General features: G+C 25.8%; 7 protein-coding genes across 16 annotated transcripts; 3 read left to right on the plus strand and 4 right to left on the minus strand.

The window, feature by feature from the left end:
• The first annotated feature begins 179 nt into the window (after positions 1-179).
• LOC118447345 (ATP-binding cassette sub-family C member 4) lies at positions 180-6784 on the plus strand. 2 transcript variants are annotated; one of them, XM_085663207.1, is made up of 18 exons: positions 180-561; positions 1336-1371; positions 1444-1578; positions 1652-1856; positions 1937-2162; positions 2254-2410; positions 2517-2766; positions 2893-3084; positions 3184-3470; positions 3533-3716; positions 3841-4181; positions 4340-4535; positions 4607-4823; positions 4900-5130; positions 5207-5437; positions 5540-5841; positions 5913-6560; positions 6644-6784. In XM_085663207.1, exons 1-18 carry the CDS (start codon positions 488-490, stop codon positions 6737-6739), a joined length of 4008 nt encoding a protein of 1335 aa, XP_085519333.1. In that variant the 5' UTR covers positions 180-487; the 3' UTR covers positions 6740-6784. The 2 variants fall into 2 exon arrangements, with proteins under 2 accessions (XP_085519333.1, XP_035735080.2); XM_035879187.2 differs by having other exon boundaries at positions 181-561; positions 1261-1371.
• On the minus strand, positions 3947-8779 carry Sld5 (DNA replication complex GINS protein SLD5). Of its 4 annotated transcripts, XM_085663211.1 has the most exons (5): positions 8615-8779; positions 7737-7765; positions 7216-7664; positions 5933-6315; positions 3947-5830 (listed from the first exon to the last, which is right to left on the minus strand). In XM_085663211.1, the coding sequence occupies exons 1-3, from the start codon at positions 8777-8779 to the stop codon at positions 7280-7282; spliced, it is 579 nt and encodes a 192-aa protein (XP_085519337.1). In that variant the 3' UTR covers positions 3947-5830; positions 5933-6315; positions 7216-7279. The 4 variants fall into 4 exon arrangements, with proteins under 4 accessions (XP_085519337.1, XP_085519335.1, XP_085519336.1 ...); XM_085663209.1 differs by having other exon boundaries at positions 7216-7765; XM_085663210.1 differs by lacking the exon at positions 8615-8779 and having other exon boundaries at positions 7737-8111.
• A 447-nt stretch (positions 8780-9226) lies between these two features.
• Lop1 (long wavelength sensitive opsin 1) lies at positions 9227-11340 on the plus strand. The gene is made up of 5 exons (XM_035879276.2): positions 9227-9550; positions 9631-9878; positions 9961-10219; positions 10307-10473; positions 10649-11340. The coding sequence occupies exons 1-5, from the start codon at positions 9227-9229 to the stop codon at positions 10785-10787; spliced, it is 1137 nt and encodes a 378-aa protein (XP_035735169.1). The 3' UTR covers positions 10788-11340.
• A 183-nt stretch (positions 11341-11523) lies between these two features.
• Positions 11524-14497, minus strand: Lop2 (long wavelength sensitive opsin 2). 4 transcript variants are annotated; one of them, XM_035879274.2, is made up of 10 exons: positions 14357-14497; positions 14090-14160; positions 13258-13459; positions 12908-13146; positions 12718-12824; positions 12552-12658; positions 12338-12485; positions 12152-12262; positions 11848-12014; positions 11525-11771 (listed from the first exon to the last, which is right to left on the minus strand). In XM_035879274.2, exons 1-10 carry the CDS (start codon positions 14368-14370, stop codon positions 11642-11644), a joined length of 1296 nt encoding a protein of 431 aa, XP_035735167.2. In that variant the 5' UTR covers positions 14371-14497; the 3' UTR covers positions 11525-11641. The 4 variants fall into 4 exon arrangements, with proteins under 4 accessions (XP_085519059.1, XP_085519061.1, XP_085519060.1 ...); XM_085662933.1 differs by lacking the exon at positions 14090-14160 and having other exon boundaries at positions 11524-11771; positions 14357-14476; XM_085662935.1 differs by lacking the exon at positions 14357-14497 and having other exon boundaries at positions 11524-11771; positions 14049-14128.
• Positions 14471-15802, minus strand: LOC118447249 (COMM domain-containing protein 2-like). Of its 2 annotated transcripts, none has more exons than XM_085662936.1 (6): positions 15675-15802; positions 15343-15412; positions 15192-15269; positions 15006-15088; positions 14743-14916; positions 14471-14668 (listed from the first exon to the last, which is right to left on the minus strand). In XM_085662936.1, the coding sequence occupies exons 2-6, from the start codon at positions 15407-15409 to the stop codon at positions 14471-14473; spliced, it is 600 nt and encodes a 199-aa protein (XP_085519062.1). In that variant the 5' UTR covers positions 15410-15412; positions 15675-15802. The 2 variants fall into 2 exon arrangements, with proteins under 2 accessions (XP_085519062.1, XP_035734888.2); XM_035878995.2 differs by having other exon boundaries at positions 15657-15728.
• Positions 15747-20491, plus strand: LOC118447399 (adipose-secreted signaling protein). 2 transcript variants are annotated; one of them, XM_035879302.2, is made up of 4 exons: positions 15747-15888; positions 16365-16482; positions 16642-16776; positions 16861-20491. In XM_035879302.2, the coding sequence occupies exons 1-4, from the start codon at positions 15876-15878 to the stop codon at positions 17057-17059; spliced, it is 465 nt and encodes a 154-aa protein (XP_035735195.1). In that variant the 5' UTR covers positions 15747-15875; the 3' UTR covers positions 17060-20491. The 2 variants fall into 2 exon arrangements, with proteins under 2 accessions (XP_035735195.1, XP_035735196.1); XM_035879303.2 differs by lacking the exon at positions 15747-15888 and adding an exon at positions 15928-15985.
• Positions 19530-20333, minus strand: LOC118447401 (uncharacterized). The gene is made up of 3 exons (XM_035879304.2): positions 20152-20333; positions 19865-20024; positions 19530-19671 (listed from the first exon to the last, which is right to left on the minus strand). Exons 1-3 carry the CDS (start codon positions 20331-20333, stop codon positions 19621-19623), a joined length of 393 nt encoding a protein of 130 aa, XP_035735197.1. The 3' UTR covers positions 19530-19620.
• Positions 20492-20853: the final 362 nt, after the last annotated feature.

The raw sequence follows: 20853 nt of genomic DNA on the forward strand, positions 1-20853 counted from the left end.
ATTATCCATCCTTTCTAATAATTTTATTGTTACTTGAATGGTTATAATTTAACTTTAATCTAATAAAAAAGAAAAGATAAAGAAAAAAAAAAGAACAAAATTCTATCATCTTGTAGATACAAATAAAACTCAGATCATTTAGATCTTTACGTAACTCAAATCGTCTACGTTTGCACATAGATTGTGTAGTTGAAGGACAATAATTTATGATACTATACGGATGTTCATTACATTTCATAATCATCAAATATATATTATCTTATACGATCTTTTATATACCCTTTTTATAATCTAATACATTCTATCGAGATTGTAGATAATTTAGTGGTATTGCACAACGTTTTATAAACTTTTGTTTAGTCATTCCTTTTAATGAAGTTTTAATATAAGATACTCAAATCATTCAACAGCTTCGGTGATATAAAGAGTGTTAATACAGTTTTCTATATATATATAAGAAAATTACATTTTATAAACAAATTAAAAAATGGATAGCAGTAAAAAATACGATAATCCAAATCCGCGTTCGACAGCGAATATATTTAGTAAACTTACTTTTTGGTAAGATTTAATTTTATTTATTTTTTTTTTTTTTTTTTTTTTTTTTTTCTTTTTTCCCTTATATGAATGTATAAATATATTATTAAGATCAATTTAAATTTTCTATTAATATAATAAACTTTCTTTCTCCTTCTCTTTTAATATCTGATAATGTAATATTTTGTATAATCAAAATGTGCGTATCTTCTTATTCTTAATTAGTCAATAATTGTACTTAAATTTTAAGTACAATTATTAAATTTTTACATATTGTAAATGATTTTATGTTACAATGTCTTTTTATCTTCTTTTTCTGTCTCTCTTCCTCTCTCTCTCTCTTTTTGTCTTTATTGTATTATTTTTTATCATATAATTACAAGAACATATTTGTATTTGTAATTTTTTTATGGAATTTCTTTAATATATGAATATATGTATATATTTTAAATATATTTAATTATATAATTAAGCTAAAAATTACTTAATTAGAAATAAGCCATATCTAAATTCATTTCAATAATTAGTATGTATCAGCTATTAATGCTATTTTCCATATATGTATGTATTTACAATATATTATTTTAATAATAATACTTTAATTTATTTTGTTTCTGTTTTATTATTATTAATTCCTGTTTTTTAATATTAATAATATTAAAATTTGTGATGCATTAGATTTTTATTTAGATTTTAGATTAGAAATGTGAATTTGTATTTTAGGTGGTTAAAACCATTATTTTTATATGGAAAAGATCATGATTTAAAAATTAAAGACCTTTACAATGTATCCTCTAGCGACATCAGTGAATTATTAGGAAATAAATTAGAACGGTAACTATACTTTAATTGGTTTAAAGAACAAGTCTAAAAACAGTCCATAAAAATTCAACTCATTTGTTGTAGAAATTGGATAAAAGAACTAAAAGCAGCAGAAGCAGCTGGTAGAAAACCTAAGTTATATACAGCTTTGCGAAAGACATTTTTATCATCATTTGCTTATTACGGAGGATGGATTTTATTTTTATGCTTAGTTTTAAGGTAAATATATCGGTACTATAATAAATTATCATTAAGCATATTATTATAATTTATATTGATTATACCTTTATAGAGTCTTACAACCATATACATTGGGATTACTTATATGGCATTTTGATCCTAGAGCAACATCAACTGTAACAGAAGCATATATGTATGCTACTGCTGTTGTAATTATGATAACATTAACAACAATAATTAGTCATCATATTAATCTAGGTCAAATGGAAATCGGCATGAGAATGAGAATAGCATGTTCATCTCTTGTTTATAAAAAGGTGATATTGAAACCATAAATTAATATTATATGTTTGTTTAGAAATCAATGAATTAAGTACATTAATATTTCTTATTTTAGATTTTACGATTATCACAAGGTACTACTGAAAATACCACCTCCGGACAAATTATAAATTTACTATCAAATGATGTATCAAGATTTGATCAATTATTTACACTTTTACATTACATTTGGATTATGCCAATACAAGGTGCCTTAATCTCTTTTTTAATTTGGGAAAGTGTTGGTATAGCTTCTTTAGCGGGTGTCTTTCTTATAACAATTCAAACAATTCCTGTACAAGGTAAAATAATTTCCCTTATATGGCTATTGTTGATTGTAATAACAATGAAGAAGTAATATTTACATTATGTATTAATATAATATTAATTTAGGATATATGAGCAAGTGGACAGCAAATTTAAGGTTGAAAATAGCGAAAAGAACTGATGAAAGAGTTCGTTTAATGTCGGAAATTATCAGAGGAATTCAAGTTATTAAAATGTATACATGGGAAAAGCCATTTGTAAAACTCGTTAGTCTTTCAAGAAGGTAATAATAATTTCTTTAAATTTTATTATATCTTGCACAGTTATATTTTATGAATGTTACTTGTGTTTTATTTATTCTATGATAAACTTGTATGCTCTTATTTCAGTCATGAAATTGACATACTTACATTAACATCGTACTTAAGAGGATTTACCTTAGCTAGTTTTATTTTTACTGAGCGAACAACATTGTATTTTACAATCATGGCATATGTACTTCATGGAAATAATATATCTGCTGATAAAGTATTTTCAATGGCTCAATACTTTAATATTCTTCAAGCTACCATGGCTATATTTTATCCTATGGCAGTAGCTTACGCTGCTGAAGCTTTTATATCAATAAAAAGATTAGAGGTAAAACATATATAAATGTATTTTTAATCAAATAAAATTTGATTAGTCAAAGAAGATAAGATTTGATAAAAGAAGTATCAGATATATTTGCATTGCATGTTTTTGATTTATGTTTTGTCAATATAGAATTTTCTCTTATTGGAAGAAAATGTGCCTATAATTCATGCACTGCCAAGAGATGAGAAAAGTAGTATTATTTTGAAAGATGTCACTGCTACATGGACAGAAACTACTATTGTAAGCACTCTTCATGACATTAATAACTACATAAAATTTGGCAAACTTTATGCTTTAGTTGGTCCAGTTGGATCAGGCAAGGTAATCTACCATTTTTATATATTATTTTATATAATTTAATATTATAAACTATAACTTAGTAAAGCGTTTCTAATCAATTATTTCTAATTTATTGTGTAGAGTTCATTTCTTCAATTAATTTTGGGAGAATTGAAAATATCTCATGGACAAGTAAATATTAAAGGTAACATTTCATATGCTAGTCAAGAATCTTGGTTATTCGCTGGTACAGTGAGAAATAATATTTTATTTGGACAATCATATGATCAAAAGAAATATCAAAAAGTTGTTAAAGTATGTGCTTTGCTTAAAGACTTTGAACAATTTCCACATGGTGATAAAACATTAGTTGGAGATAGAGGTACTGCACTTAGTGGAGGACAACGTGCAAGAATAAATTTAGCTAGGTAAATAAATTATATATTTACGTCGTAATTATTATATCTATAATTTTCTTTGTCATTTTTAGAGCAGTATATAGAGATGCCGATATATATCTTTTGGATGATCCTTTATCTGCTGTAGATGTGCATGTTAGTAAACATTTATTTGATGAATGTATAAATGGATATTTGAAAAATAAAACGAGAATTCTTGTAACACATCAAATACAGTACTTAAAAGATTGTGATTACATAATTATACTTAATAATGTAAGTATAATATTTCAAAAAAAAAAAAATAAAATAAAAGATCAATTTGATGGATGTAAGTTTAATATTGTTATTTATCGTGTATAATATTTATAAATATGTACGTAATATGTTTACAAAATAGGGTAAAGTGGAAAATGAAGGAACATTTGCAGATATTCAAAATAAAAAAATTAATTTTTTGAAATTATTAGTAAATGATGAATCGAAGGAAAAAGTATTAGTTAAAGAAAAAAGTATAGATTCTACCTCAGATATGTTATCTTATTGTAATACTACAGAAAATGAAGATAATGCTGAACCTCAAGAGACAGAAGAATTAATGGCTAAAGGAACCTTAACAAAAGCTATTTACTGGAAATATTTTAGAGCTGGAGGATCTATTTTTGCAATTATCGCCTTTGTTTGTTCTATGATATTGGGGCAAATTGGAAGTAGTGGTAGTGATTATTGGGTTGCTTATTGGTATGATTCTTTAAAACGTTTAAAAAATTTTTTAAATACTTATTTATAGAATTTTTTATCTCCTATTAAATAGTATTTTTACTATATTATATATATATATATATATTTATATACACACATATATATATAATATAAACGATAAATTTATTATGATATAGGACAAATCAAGAAGAAATGAAATTAAAGAAAGAACGTGATTTTATACATTCGCAACGTAATTTTAACACATCTGCATTAATAGATGAAAATGGAAATTCTGCAAACTTCACAATCAAAAATAATACAATTGATAATATTAAACATATAGTCTTCAATGATTCTTCAATAATTCAGAATATAATAGTTGAGAATATGGTTGGTAATATGATTTTTAATTTTTCCTTAAAATTCAATATACTTCATGTAAAAATTATTATTGCATTTAGACAAATGTAAATGTAGTGTCTACCGAATCATACGGCCTTGATACATATACTGCTCTATGGATTTATGGAGGTTTTATCGCCGTAAGCATAGTTATGACTATAACTAGAAATCTTATATTTTTTAAAACATGCATGACATCAAGCAAAAATTTACATAATTTGATGTTCTCATGTTTACTTAAAGCGCCTATGCAATTTTTTAATACAAATCCGTTTGGTAAGCATTGTCGTGTGATTTACTTGATAAAATAAAAAATAAATAAATGCCACGGCGAAATATGTTTATGCCACAGGCCGTATCCTCAATCGTTTTTCGAAAGATATTGGTGCTGTTGATGAAATCTTGCCAAGAACTATGATAGAATCAATTCAGATTTTTGCAGTAATGTCAGGAATTCTAATCCAAGTTATAATAATTAATTGGTGGACTATTGTTCCTGTATTAATCATGGGTTTTCTATATTGGGAAATAAGAAAAATGTATATAACTACTGCACAAAATTTGAAACGTTTGGAAGGGACTAGTAAGAAATCAATTCTTAAATTTTTAAGATACAATAAAATTGATTGTTAAATAATATCTACTGTCACTTTTTTCAGCTAAAAGTCCAGTTTTCTCTCATGTCAATTCATCTTTAATAGGATTAAGCACAATTCGTTCATCTAATGCACAACTTATGCTTTCCAAAGAATTTGATTCTCATCAAGACTTACATACTGGCGCATACTCTTTGTCAATTTTAACCGCCACTGCTTTTGGTTTTGCACTTGATACAGTTTCTGTTTTGTTTGTGACTTTTGTTACATATAGTTTTATTATTTTTAATAATGGTAAATATCTATTAGAATAGACACAATTAGAATAATATTTATGCATCCATTTATATTAATTTAATGGTTTTCTATACATTATCATTTATGTCAATATTTCAGAGAATACTTTTGCTGGAAATGTGGGTTTAGCTATTTCACAGGTTCTCATTTTATGTGGAATGTTACAACATGGTATGCGTCAAACTGCAGAAGCAATAGCACAAATGACTAGTGTGGAGAGAGTATTACAATTTACAAAGCTTGATGAAGAAGGTCCATTTACAAGTGATCCAAGTAATAAACCATCACTTGAATGGCCCACTAAAGGCGAGATTAAATTTGATCATGTGTATTTGCAATATTCTGATTCTGATCCACCAGTTTTAAAAGACTTAAATTTTATTATACAACCTGCAATGAAGGTACATTATATGCTTTTATTGATAAATTATGTATTCTGTAAAGTAAATTTTACTCATATTTTTTTTTTCAGATTGGAATAGTTGGACGTACTGGTGCTGGTAAATCTTCATTAATTTCAGCCTTATTCCGTTTGTGTGAATTCAATGGTATAATTTACATAGACGAAATTAATATTAAGAAGATTGGTCTACATGATCTTCGAAATAAAATTTCAATAATCCCTCAAGATCCAGTCCTTTTCTCTGCATCATTGCGAGATAACCTTGATCCCTTTCATAAACATGATGATGCTACTTTATGGGCTACAATGGAGGAAGTAGAATTAAAAAGTGCATTTACTTCTTTAGATCATCAAATAAGTGAAAGTGGTAGCAATCTTAGTGCAGGACAAAGGCAATTGCTTTGTCTTGCACGTGCTATAATAGAAAATAATAAAATTTTAATTCTTGATGAAGCCACAGCGAACGTCGATCCTGCAACAGATACATTAATACAAACTACAATTAGAAACAAGTTTCAAAATTGTACAGTATTGACAATAGCACATAGATTAAATACTATAATAGATAGTGATAGAGTGTTGTTACTAGATCGTGGTAAAATACTTGAATTCGATCATCCATATATTTTGTTAAAGAATAAGCAAAGTCATTTTTACGAAATGGCAAAAGAAATTGGAGATAATATGATGAAACAATTTGAAATTATAAGCGAAGAGGTAAAATTATTGCACATATTTTCTATTAGTAATTGTTTTGTAAAGCAGTATAAATTTTGTAATATTTATAATATCATTTTCAGGCATATAATAATTGCAAATTCAACATGTCTACAGAAAGTGCAATACAAAAAGAAGAAGATTTGAAAAGTTTAAATGGTAATCCTTTGTTAAAATGATATATATTTATATTTATATATTAATAATATATATATGTATTACTTTGTAACTCAAAAATAAAAAAAAATATATATATACATATATATATATATATATATATATATATATATATATATATATATATATATATATATATGTATTATCATTAATGCAATCTTCTTTACATATGTTTTTTATAAATAATCATAAATAATTACTGAATTTTACAAATTGCAACTTTTTGATTATCTATTTCTTTTTTGGCAATTAAGTTCAAAGGTAATAACACTACAGTAGAACATTTTTTCTTTACTAAATATAATAAAAAAAAAAAAAGTTATATTAAAGAAAAAACTTGTTTACGAATCATGAATTTTTCATTAATAGTTTTATAAAAAGATAAAATTTTATCCATGGGAAAAGATAGATAAACAAAGAGTTTTAATGTCTATTTTACATTGATAAAATAAGATAATATTTAATATTACTATCTTACGTTCAAAATAAAATTTGTATGATATTTCTCTCAAACATCCACTAATCAATTAATTGTCATTTAATCATATTAACTGCACTGCACCACTTTTTACTAGATTAGCAATAGCATTATATTGGATAATATGCTGTGAGCCAGCTTCAAAGTCTATTTCCTCATCTATGACACCGGGTAAAACAATACCAGTTATTCTTTCGTTAGCTCTTAAAAAAACATGAGTTTGCATATTCGGTTTGGTGCTAACTTTATCTATTTCAAATCCTTGAAAGTTGGTAGGCATATGTTGTAAAGCCACTGTTTTAAAAAGATTTTCAACGCTGCCTAAATAATCCTTAGCAAATCGAAGTTCTTCTGGTGTTAAATAAGCTTCATCTGGTTCTCTACTAGCTTCCTCTGACAATATATGAATAGTATATCTCTCTATTTTCTCTAAACGTATTCTGAGATAACTAGAAATAAGAAATCGTATTCTATCGAGTTCCATTCTATGGACCACTAAGCGTAGATCATCTCTTTCTAACCTCTTCATGTTTTCTTCCATATGACTTATCTGCTGCAACATACAATCGACAAGATCAAATTTATGTGGTAGAATTTCTGGTGAAAATTTTTCATTAAGCCATGCATTTTCAATTGCTTCAAGTGCATTCTCTGCTGTTAACACTTCCTCTTCCTCAATTTCTAAATCGGCAATATTTTCATTCATAATATCATCCATTATCTTTTAATAATATTATTTGTTGAATTAATACTTTTTTCGAATGTAAACTCTATTAAATATTATTGCAAACTTTAATACGCTTTATTTCAACTTTCAACAATCGGATTTATTGTGGCCACTGATCGTAAATACCGTTTACAATTTAAATCGTTTTTCGTATCATGAAATCAAGTAACGATTAAGATCGATTTATCGATCTTTTCTATAGCGCGCAATATATAACCAAATTTAAAATGAAAAAGACTTGTAGAACATTAGAAAATAATTTGTAAATTTGAATTAATTTTGATTATAAAAATATTAGATTAGATTTTAATTTTATTGAATTAATCATTAATATTGTCATAGTCATTAATTAAAATCAAAAGTCTTAGATATTTAACATTGAAAATATATTATAGAACATTACTATAAGCTTCTTAAATGATGAAACCATATTAAAACGCAAACATCAATAAAATATAATATATACTAAAAGAAAATTAATAATATCAAGTAATTTAATTCGACGTTTTAATTTTTAATAGTTCTTATAAATAAAGAAAACAAAAAAAATGAATATATTTTCTTTTTTCCTTTATACTCGTTATTATCACGTGTTCTTCTTCATAAATTGTTGAAAATTTGTATGATAATGTCACATAAGAGTTTTATCCTTACGATTCTCAAGATACTCACGAAGAAATCGAAGTATACTTCTTCGGACTTTCGTGTTATATTCTTGTTGTACCCTTGTAAGGTTTCTGTGTGCGACATTGAAGGTGCGCTAAGGTATTCTTTAATTCCTTTTAACTTAATAAGTACCGTCTTAAGACTGTTTGGAGACTTAGATGAAGTAGTCATATAGATAAGAAAAAATGAGGGTACATATGGAGTCAAGTTGGGACATTGGATTCATATTTAAACTGGACTCGGACCGAGACAAGACGAGCCGCATCCAACAGTGGACCAAACAACGGTCGGTGTCTTTTACGCCCTTACAACCCGCGGTGACCATCCTCCACTACTAACATTAAGCGAGTACTTGGATTAGTTCGTTTCTTTACGACGATTTTCTCCAAGTAGCCTGGAAAAAGTGAGAAATTAATAATATAATCAAAGATATTGGAGATTATTATTCTTAGATATTTTTTTTTTCTTTTTTGTTTTTCAATGGCGACATATCATTTATATTTTCATTATGAATTTTTGTTCGTTGATTATTATCTTATCAATTTAAATTAATTTCATCATATTGATGAATTAAATAATAATAATACTTTCTCTCTACATATATATATATAGTCCAGCATGACTGTTATGTCGGGACCAAGTTACGCTGCATGGGCGGGCCATGGTTCGAAATTCGGTAACCTGACCTTAGCAGACTCAGTTCCACCAGAAATGTCACACTTAATTGATCCCCACTGGTATCAATTCCCGCCGATAAACCCTATGTGGTATCCTTTGGTTGGTTTTGTTATTGGTGTACTAGGCATTATCTCTGTCATCGGTAATGGCATGGTGGTTTACATCTTCTGCTCAACTAAATCGTTACGTACTCCAAGTAACATGTTTGTCATCAATCTCGCCTTCTCTGATTTTCTCATGATGTTTACTATGTCTCCACCTGTGGTAGGTATTATTTTACAATCGGATAACAACATTTTAATTAGATATATTATAATTTTTTGAAAATATGTTCTTATAAATAGGTGATTAACAGCTACTATGAGACTTGGGTATTTGGACCTCTTATGTGCCAAGTCTACGCATTGTTAGGCTCTCTGTTTGGATGTGGCTCCATATGGACAATGACACTAATTGCATTTGATAGATATAACGTAATCGTCAAAGGTTTATCAGGCAAACCACTCAGCATTAATGGAGCCCTTCTTCGAATCATTGCTATTTGGTTATTCTCGCTCTTTTGGACTGTTGCGCCTATGGTAGGATGGGGCCGGTAATATCTTTTTATAATTTAATAAATTATCTCTTTTTTTTTTCATTTTCAAACTATATCTAATAGTAAGTATTTTTTATAGATATGTACCTGAAGGAAATTTGACTGCTTGCGGCACTGATTACTTGAGCAAAGCCATTGAAAATACATCTTACATACTTGTATACAGCGTATTCGTCTACTATTTGCCACTATTTATGATAATCTACAGCTACTACTTCATCATCCAAGCTGTCGCAGCACACGAAAAAAATATGCGAGAACAAGCAAAGAAAATGAATGTTGCTTCTCTACGATCTTCTGAAAATGCTAATACCAGCGCAGAATGCAAACTGGCAAAGGTATATGTACATATATATATGCAAATAACAATAATATAAAATTTAAAAAAAAATTCTCATATTTCAATAACTTTAATATCTTTCTAGGTAGCGCTTATGACGATCTCCTTGTGGTTCATGGCATGGACTCCTTATCTTGTCATTAATTATACAGGTATCTTTGATACCCAGAAGATAACACCTATTTTCACCATTTGGGGATCCATTTTTGCAAAGGCAAATGCTGTATATAATCCTATTGTATATGGTATCAGGTAAATCATTTCTCCTTTATTATGTCATTTCATCAGAAATTGTTTCATCTATAAGAAACAGAAAGAAGATAACATATTAGATCAATGAAATTTTTATATTATGTTTATAATAATATAAAAATAATTACATTTAGAAAAAACAATTAATACACTTGCTTCTTTTTAATGATTTCAGCCATCCTAAATATCGAGCCGCTCTCTTCCAAAGGTTCCCATCTTTGGCTTGTGCAAATGAACCAGCACCCTGTACAGATGCAACATCTACTGCATCTGGTGTTACTACGGTCCCTGAAGGCGAGAAACCTTCTGCATAAAGGCAAAATTATAAAAAGCTGCCATTTTCTAAATCTCGAAATTAACATTACACTAAAATGAAAATATTAATATCATCAGAATGAAGAATACTTAATTATTCAATAAATGAGGCAGCCATATTTATGTGTTCTAAATAAGGACTTCCATGTGATATATGTAATGTTAAAGAAAATAGAAACAACAACGATCTACAGTGAACACAGGTGAACTAATTGATTCTATTTAACATCTAGAAGGAGAGATTTATAAACAAAACCTGTACCAATAACATACATGATATCACTGTGTACATAACATAAAATGAGCAAACTTTGAATACATCTATAATTAATTTTATGATTCATGTTTCACCACAATGTGAATCATTTACAATTGATCAATAGAATGAATTATAAATTTGTGCATTTTATAATATAGTGATATACATGGTCACTTTGGTATAGCAGGTATTGGCTCTATGATTACAAGATTAGTCAGCGTGCCAAGACATAGCGATAGCGTTATATCTGTACTTAATTTTGTAAAATTAAATAAATCATGCAAGCAGCATTACTCGTTTGTTATTATTAAATTAAAAATTACACCTAAAATAAAATAAAAAAAAAAATACACCTTCCAAGGATCTACTATATTAGTGTACTTTTGTTTTAAAATAAATTACAAAAATAATAAACATGCACTGAATTATTTATTTTTAAATAATAATCGTAATTATTTCATAATTAATACTTTTTTACACAATTATCAATAAATTATATTAAACTTTGATAGTAATTCATTATTAATTCTCTAGAAGTTTATTTATACTTCCATTTTAAGAAGAAAACTAAAGAATATTAATAATAAAGAAAAATTATGCTTTTGCACTCGTTGTTGTAGTAGAAGATATTTCAGCATTTCCTGCAGATGCTGCAGGCTCTTCTGTTGATCCACACACAAAGAATGGTAGTTTTTCTTTTAATGCTGCTCTATACTTTGGATGACTATATAAAATATACAAATAAAGAAATTAATGAATATATCTATAAATTTTAATAAATTTGTATATTTATTTTATACCTTATTCCATATACAATAGGATTATATATTGCATTGGCCTTAGCAAAAAGAGATCCCCAAATAGTAAAAAGTGGACTAATTTTAGAACCATTAAATATACCCATATAATTTATTACCAAATATGGTGTCCAAGCCATAAACCATAATGATATTGTTGTTAAGGCTACCTAAAATAAAGAATTCATATAATAATGAAAATAAAAAATAAATCAAATTAAGTCCAAATAAATCTTGATAATTTTTTTAATAGTATTAATATAATAAGCTTATATAAATAAGCTTATATAAAAATTAACAGTAGTACCTTTGCCAATTTTGCTTCAGCACTAGTATTTTGGTTATCACCAGATCTTAAAGAAGCAACATTCATCTTCTTTGCTTGTTCTTTCATAGCTCTTTCATGAGCTGCTACAGCCTATAGAATTAAATGAAAATTCTTAATATAAAAATTATTAATATATAAATAAATAAATATAATTGATATACTTACAGAAACAATAAAATAATAGCTATAAATGATAGTAAATAATGGTAGATAATAAACAAACACTGAATATACCAATATATAAGATTTTGATCCCCAATCTTTGGAAAGATAATCTGTACCACATGCTGTCATATTACCTTCTGGTACATACCTAATTTGTAAAAATGTTTAAATTTCTATAAAACAACTTCTAACATAATTATAATTAAACTTTTACCTATTCCATCCTACCATTGGTAAAATTGTCCATAACAATCCAAATAACCATATAATGATAATTTGTAGTAAAGCTCTTTTAATGGTTAGAGGTGTACCTGACATACCCTGCAATTATCCTTATTAACATTTTTATGCTTATCTTATTAATGCGACTTTTTAAATACCTTCACTATAACATTATATCGATCTAAAGCAATAGCAGTCATTGTCCATATAGATGCACATCCACATAGAGAACCGACCATAGCATATATATCGCACATTAAGGTACCTTTAAGTAAAAAAAAAAAGCTTATGCATAATTAATATTATTCATATAACTAAGTAACTACATAAAAATTGTATTTTCATTACCTAGGATCCAAGTTTCATAATAACAATTGATTACCATAGGTGGAGACATTATAACCATCATTATAAAGTCTGAGAAAGCCAAGTTTACCACAAGTAAATTACTAGGTGTTCTTAATGATGGTGTCATCAGAAATATATATACTACAACACCATTTCCAGACCATCCTAAAATTCCAAGTACAATCATAACTAAACCCAATATTTTATGCCACAATGGATCCAATGGTGGAAATTGATACCTATATAGAGAAAAAAAAGAAAAAAAAGAAAATTATTACATAGCTAATTCGTTTTAAAATATATAAATAAAATGAATTTATTTATAATAAAAGATATAAGGTAATAGTCACCAATGAGGATCAATTAAATGTAGCATTTCTGGAGGTACTTTATCAGCAACTGTTTGATTAGTATATCGCATTTGTTGATGTGCAAATTGAGGACCGATAGTTGTCAAGACATGATTTATAATATTGTTTACTATTGTTCCATTTAATCCAGGTACAAAATCACTGACATTTATTGAATTTACTGAGTTTCCTTCCATATTACCTATGAACGAATATATAAGCATATTATTTTAATATAATAAGTATATAATAAATAAATATATAATAAATAAATATAAAATATATTTTAATGATATATTATAAATAGGAATAATTAAATTAAATGAATTCTAAATTTAATACATACAGATATGAATTTGAAGATATTTATATTTTAGTAAATAATAAATAGTTAATAATTAGTAATATATGTAATGTTCTGAATGCTGAATATTTTGATTTGAAGTATGAACTGGTCACTGTCTCTTTTATATATCTTCAAATACGAACATACATATACATATATTCAAAATGTAATAAAATCATAATCCAATAAAATATTCAAATGAATACTTCCACTATTATATTAAATCTATTAACATACGTTCCTACTATTAATATACGTCGCAATAACTAAGTGGTAGTAACCACGTCATAGAAGTTCTGTCATTTAAGATTTTAAAGAAGCCATTCAAAACGAGATATTTTATATAGATATATTCATATTTTTATTTCCATCTGGTTTCTATATTTGTTTATTTTTAAATAATAGAAAAATAAATGAAAAGAAAAACTGACAAGAACATTATTACTTAGTTGTAAATGATTTATAGTGATTTATAATTTTGTTTACTATTGTTCCATTTAATCCAGGTACAAAACCACTGACATTTATTAGATTTATTAAATTTCCTTCCATATTTCCTATGAACAAATATACAAGCATATTACTTTAATATATATATATATATATATATAATATAATAAATATAACAATATATATATATATATATATATATCTAACAAAGGTGAATAATTTATAATGAAAACATAAATAATCCAATTTCTCATTCATATTAAGATTTTTTATTTAAAATATTATTGTAACAATTAATATTACCTGTAATAATACATTTTCTTATTTTCATTTTTGATATTAAAATTTCTGATCTAGTTCGCCATAGTTTCAGAAAATAATAATTCTTTTACTGACTTGTTTTAGTTTAATTTTAGTTTATTTTGCTACTCTAGAAACATGACGTGTGTGTTGACTATAACCCTCTTTCAAAGCTTCTTCTAATTCTTGAGCCATATGTAGTAAATTGACAGGATCTGTTTGGAGTAGAATATGTTCCATGTTTTCATTATTTTTCAATGTTAAATCTAACGTAATCAATGGCGAAACTTGTTTTAACAGGGTTCTTGAAGCAGTCTAGAGACAATATAATTGTTATTATCTTTTTTCAATGAACCATTTAATGTATACATAATAAAAAAATTGATTACCTGTACTTCAAAACGCCACTCAAGATCATGGTATTCTGGTATTTTAAAACCAGTAGCTGATAAAATATTAGATATCTCTTTGTTCTTTGTAATATACAGCTTACTTAAAATTGCTTCATTTTCTTCAGAAAAACCTAATGCTATAATAGAATCTCGAAAGTCTTCGTTACTTAACTACAATGATATATAACATATAATTACAATATATTTATAAGTTACATATAATTATATGATATATAATTGTATTATAATTAAAGTTATACCTTATGATTACAACTTTCTAATAATAAGTTGATAAGACCTTCTACTGAATTTTTTATAACATCCACTTCTACCTCAAGTTTTTCTATATTAATAATTACATATTATTGATAGATAATAAAAGAATATTTGTTCTATAATTATTCATATATAAATATGAATACACATTTTATATATATTGTACTTACGGGCAGCCGCATAGTACAATTTCATGTTAGGACCTTTTTGTAAATAATCTAAAGCAAGTTTGCAAAAATCCTGTAACACTGTGTAATTTTATTATAATAAATAAGGATAAATAATATTTTAACGGAATTAAAATCATGTGCGATATAATACCTTGAGGTGTTTGCTCTATAAGAAATAGCACATGTTTCTTATGATCTGGTCTCAATGTCAGCAACATTTTCTTTTATTAAACAAATAAAAAATATATAATTGTATATAAATACTTAAACAATCATTCATTACAAGTTTATAATCGCTATATAACACAAGCATCAATTTCCATGTTCATTAAAAATGATTTGAAAAGATTTCGTATATTATATAAAATACATTATAAAATATACTACTTTTATTAATATTACATACATGTAATCATATACAATGTTAATATACGATTAATTTAAATTACAAAATAAAATAACAACCTGTTTAAAGTCTCTAACCTTTGATTTCTGTCATTGGTTGTTTAAGTTCACTGCGCATACTCTACACGCACCTATAAGACGTAAAAATATGGCGGATAATAATTTTGCCGTCAGAAGGCGTTAATGCTGTTGCCAACAAAGTACGGATAGGTACGGAGCCAGAGGGTAATCGTTTCTTGTGTATTATGACGTTAAGGACAACGAGCAACATTATAAAATATGGGAGATAAAGGTACTTATCAGTTCTTATAAAAAAAAATAAAAAGTAATCTAGCCTAAAGTAATATGGGCAGGGCACTATCTTTATTAACATGATAAAGTATTATTAGGTTAAGAATTAATTTGCATTGTCACTTTCTACTCGTCGAATGTAAATTTCGAGCTTAATTATATTAAAAGAATTAATATTTTATTAAATTTATTAAAAATGTATTATTATAAAAAAAAAGGATAATACATTATACTAATGATTGAGAATCTACCTATATTTTATATATATAATAATTGTAATTATTTTATTCCATCTCATTCCATACATATATATATATATATATATATATATATATATATATATATGTATATATATATATACATGATATGAAGAGGCAGAAACTTACAACTTGACTAATTATAATTGTGTCTCATATTGTCTCAATATAATGCAAAATATAAAGTTATATTATTATAATTAAATCGTATATTTCTCAGAACATCATGTACACTTCAGTGGGGCAAGCGGTCTTGGAAAGGACAACAACATTATGATACAACCGCAACGACATGGACATATAGATGTTCATCTTGGATTCTTACAGCTTCATCACAGGTTTACAAAACGATGCGATAAACTAAACGTAAATGTTGCAATCGTCATGTAGATAGTCGTACTGTTGTATGATTTGTTTCTTTAAATGATGAAAACCAGATTATACGCTCAACGAAGAAGATGAAGGTATCGTACATCTTGCGTATATATCCTTTGAAGGTACCACGTGGAGTTTTCTCTACCATGGAATATGTGTGTTCATGGTGAACTTCTTGCACCCGCTGTAGTTGTCTGTAACCATCACAATCCAGACTGTCACATTATCGACCTAATGCAAGAGAAGGATGGCCTTAAGTAAAGAGATATCTCCTTTTTTATTAATTGAAAATTATATTATAGCTTAATTTACATTTTTCATTTTAATTATTTCAATCACAGATTAAAAATTGAACTACTGGCGTACAAGGAACGAATCTTGAAAGAAGAAGTTCAAGTCATGTGTTGCAAATCTGGTGCACCATTAAAAATACTCTTGAACGCACGAGTATTAGGTAAGGATAAAGGGACGCCTTTGTTAAGGAATGGTATACGCAGTGTTGCTGTAGAGGGAATCGATAAAGATGAAATATCTGAATAAATCTACTGATTAATGCTTCAAAATGAAACGCACTTTTACACGCTTCAACAAAATTGATTTTATAATTAATAAGTATTAAAAGATCCAAGATAAAAGAGCAATACGAAAAATATTCGTTAAGTAAGAAACGTACATATTATCGATTTTGGAATAAAATAAGATGAGCTATTTGAGCTTTCATTATTTTTGGTTAACAAAATTGAGCTTATGTAAATTTAAATCAATAACTTATATATTAGGATACATATATGAAAAAAAAGTGAGTATAATTAACAAATCAACAGGAATAAATATTTTTATTGGATACAAAAAAAAATGATTAATCATTAAATAGTATTAATGTACTTTTTTTTTTTTTATTTTTTTTTTTTTTTTTTTTTTTTTATAATTAAAATATAAATTAACTTGAATTAGTTAATATTTGTATGAAATTGGCAACGAAAGTAGAATAATTTCATTTAATTCCGACTTGCCTATTATATCATTATAATGTTATTATTTTATCTATTGCTGAATAACTATTATTGATAATGTGATTACATTACAATATTATTATAATTAGACATTTTTATTTGTCATCTTATTTATTAACAAAATCACATGCTCTTGTAAACTTTAACCTAACTTGCCTATAGCTATAGCAATATATAATATTTCTATCACTATATGATAAAAAACGAATTTTTACTTTATGTATAAAATATCGTATTTTATAACATTATAATCATTTTATAATGTTTTATAATGAAATGAATATTTCTTCTAAATACAAGATATGTTTCAAATCTTAACAACCAATGTTTTATAATATATTACTTAGAGTTTTACAGGATATTGAAATATACAGGAATTGTATAGGATATTGGAAAAATATTAAACCAAATTAAATTGCATACAACATTGAAAAAAAGTTATGCCAAATTTTAAATTAATTGGAAGTACTCATGGAAATAAACAAAAAGGTCTTAACAAAAATGAACTTAAAAATCATTTATTTCACAGTCTTATAAAATAAAAATTAATTATATTAATTTAACTGACAAGATAAATTGTATACTTGTGGCATATATTTTTTAATTATCTTCATTAATAAAAGTCTAATGGATTTATATCTGACAAACATAAAATTTCTTAATAATTTATAGTTTATAAAGATTTATTATTTTCAAATAAATTTTCGGTGGATATGCAATATAGTTCATTATTTGTTAAAACTTTCTTATTTATTAAGCAAATATTACAAGTTGGTAGACTAATGATAACTTTTTTAATATTCCATATGCACACATACTTTCATTCTTACACGGGTAAGGTTTTACCCATTGGCTAATTTCTTTCGATGTATTTATTTTTATATAAGTTTTGAACTTGTTTATTTAATTTCTTAAGTTACAATTGGATTTAAATAATGAAAAAATAATGATCATAAGATCTAAAAATTGCTATAAGGTTTCACTTTTATACGAAATGCTCTTTTAATTAAATATTAAGGATTACAAAATTAAATAATTTCAATGTTGTTATAATACAGTAACAAATCACATATAATAGTATTTTATATAAATATTAATATACAAATTTTCTCTTTTTTTAAATATATCGACATTGCTTTTATAAATAAACACGAATATTATCATTTAACAATTTCAAAATATAAGTAAATTTATTACTACCAATTATATTAATTTTTTTAGAGGATCACAGTTAATAGTTCACAAAAATCTTAAAAATTAGAAAGATAAAACAATTAAAAATTTGATGTAAATTTTATAAATATTTTTCATAAGACAGCAATAAATTTAAAAATATTAATTATATACGTTTTCTTAGAATGGATATAGAGTGAGTCACTTAAAATAAGCTACTAGTTATCTGGCCATCTTTCGCAATTTTAAAGATAGAAAAAATTGTGCAATGTAAATATGTTGAATTATGTTATAATATATGTTATATTATAATACGCTATCTTAACGATTAACAGTAAGTGTTTCCAAATGTATGATTTTATTTAAGAAAAATGAAAATGACTTATTTTTTCTAAAAATCTTCAGTTGAAAAAAATTTTCATTATATGATGAAAAATATCTTTTACTTGAAATGTTTGTTCTTATTTTTAAAACTGAAAGATATTCAGATATTTTTCACTGTATTAGGTGATTCATTCTGTACGAAACTGCCATTATTATAATGCATATGAAAAAATATATCTTTCAATCTTCACTAAATATTAACATAAATAATTATTAATATAATTTTTATGAATAAAATCTAATATAAAGTGAAGTTAAGAAAATATTTTAAATCTTACTGTTTGATAAGATGACAACAATAATTTTAGATTATATATTATAAAAGTTTTATATTAATCACAAGATATTTTGTTACTCATTATTCAACATTGAACAGAATCTTAAATATATTTTATACTCAATTATTAAATGATTAAACAACGGTTGCTTTTTAAGCAACCAATCTTTTTTGTTCTTCTAAATTAATAATTATAATATGACTTATAATCACACTTTTGTGTCAATTAAAAAATGAATTATCCATTTATATCACTAGGTAGTTTGATACTTCTCCCTGCAGGTAGGGCAAGTATTACGTGATTCCTATAATATTAAATATTAAATTATAAAATACGTAGATCATTTGCAAATTTAGTTAATATCAATGGTAGTTGTTCAAATCATAAATATAAATACATTTAATATAAAGAAATATGATAGAATCAATTATTTATTAGAGTTCTAATAAATGAATAAACCTTATTCTTTATATTCAAAAGTTAAAATAGATATATACCGTTGGGCCTCGCGTTCTCCATTCTTCAATACATTTTTCATGAAAACAATGACCACATAAAAGCACTTTATCTTGATCTGAAACGTTTTGAAAGCAGATGGTACAGACATCTTTAAATGGTCTCTTTGATCGTCTTTTCCGATACTGATTTTGTTGTTCGCTAGAAAGAATTCATAAATATTAAATGATAATACTTTTTTCTTAAAATAACACATTTGTTATTCATATAAGGCCATTTATTACTTTATTTCTATATTAATTCCTATATTAATTGATAAAAATAATACTTGTTTGATGGTGAATTGGCAGTGAAAAAATTAGGAGGCATTCTAATATCTGGTCCATTGGGACCTCCAGAACTTCTATATCCATATGATTGTTCTTGTCTTCCGTTATTGGCAAGAAAATAATATAATAAACTTGCTAAACCGACTGTAATTACTACTATAGTGATACCTTGAAATGCCATTTATAAGCCAAATCGCCCGTTAAATAAATTGAAATTTTATTGAATAATATTATGAAAAGAATTGTAATTGTTATTTTTAATATAATATACAACGTGCGATGAAATTCTTTTTTGATCGTCAACACTACACAAAATGTAACGTCACTAAGAAATTTGATCCACTATGAAAATTTTCATGATATAAAGAAAGATATCTATTTGTAAATAAGATCAACAATAGTTGTAAATCAGATCAACAATAATGGTTAAATGTTAATTTCTTTCTCACTCTTTCCCTTATATTTAAGAAGAACATAACGTGGCAAAAAACAACCATCCATTCGAGTAAAATGGGAAGAACGTATACAGGTTTGCCAACAGTTTTGAAAGTAACAATATATATACGTATATATGTTATACATATATAACAAATATGAATTTATAGTAACAAACGTATAACTAATAATTAGTAAGTAATTTAACATATATTATATAATTTTTCATACATATTTTAATAATAATATGTATACATATGTATATA

Source organism: Vespa mandarinia, chromosome 20 (assembly GCF_050613455.1).
Source record: "Vespa mandarinia isolate Hongniang chromosome 20, ASM5061345v1, whole genome shotgun sequence".
In the NCBI taxonomy this organism is placed as follows: Eukaryota; Metazoa; Arthropoda; class Insecta; order Hymenoptera; family Vespidae; genus Vespa; species Vespa mandarinia.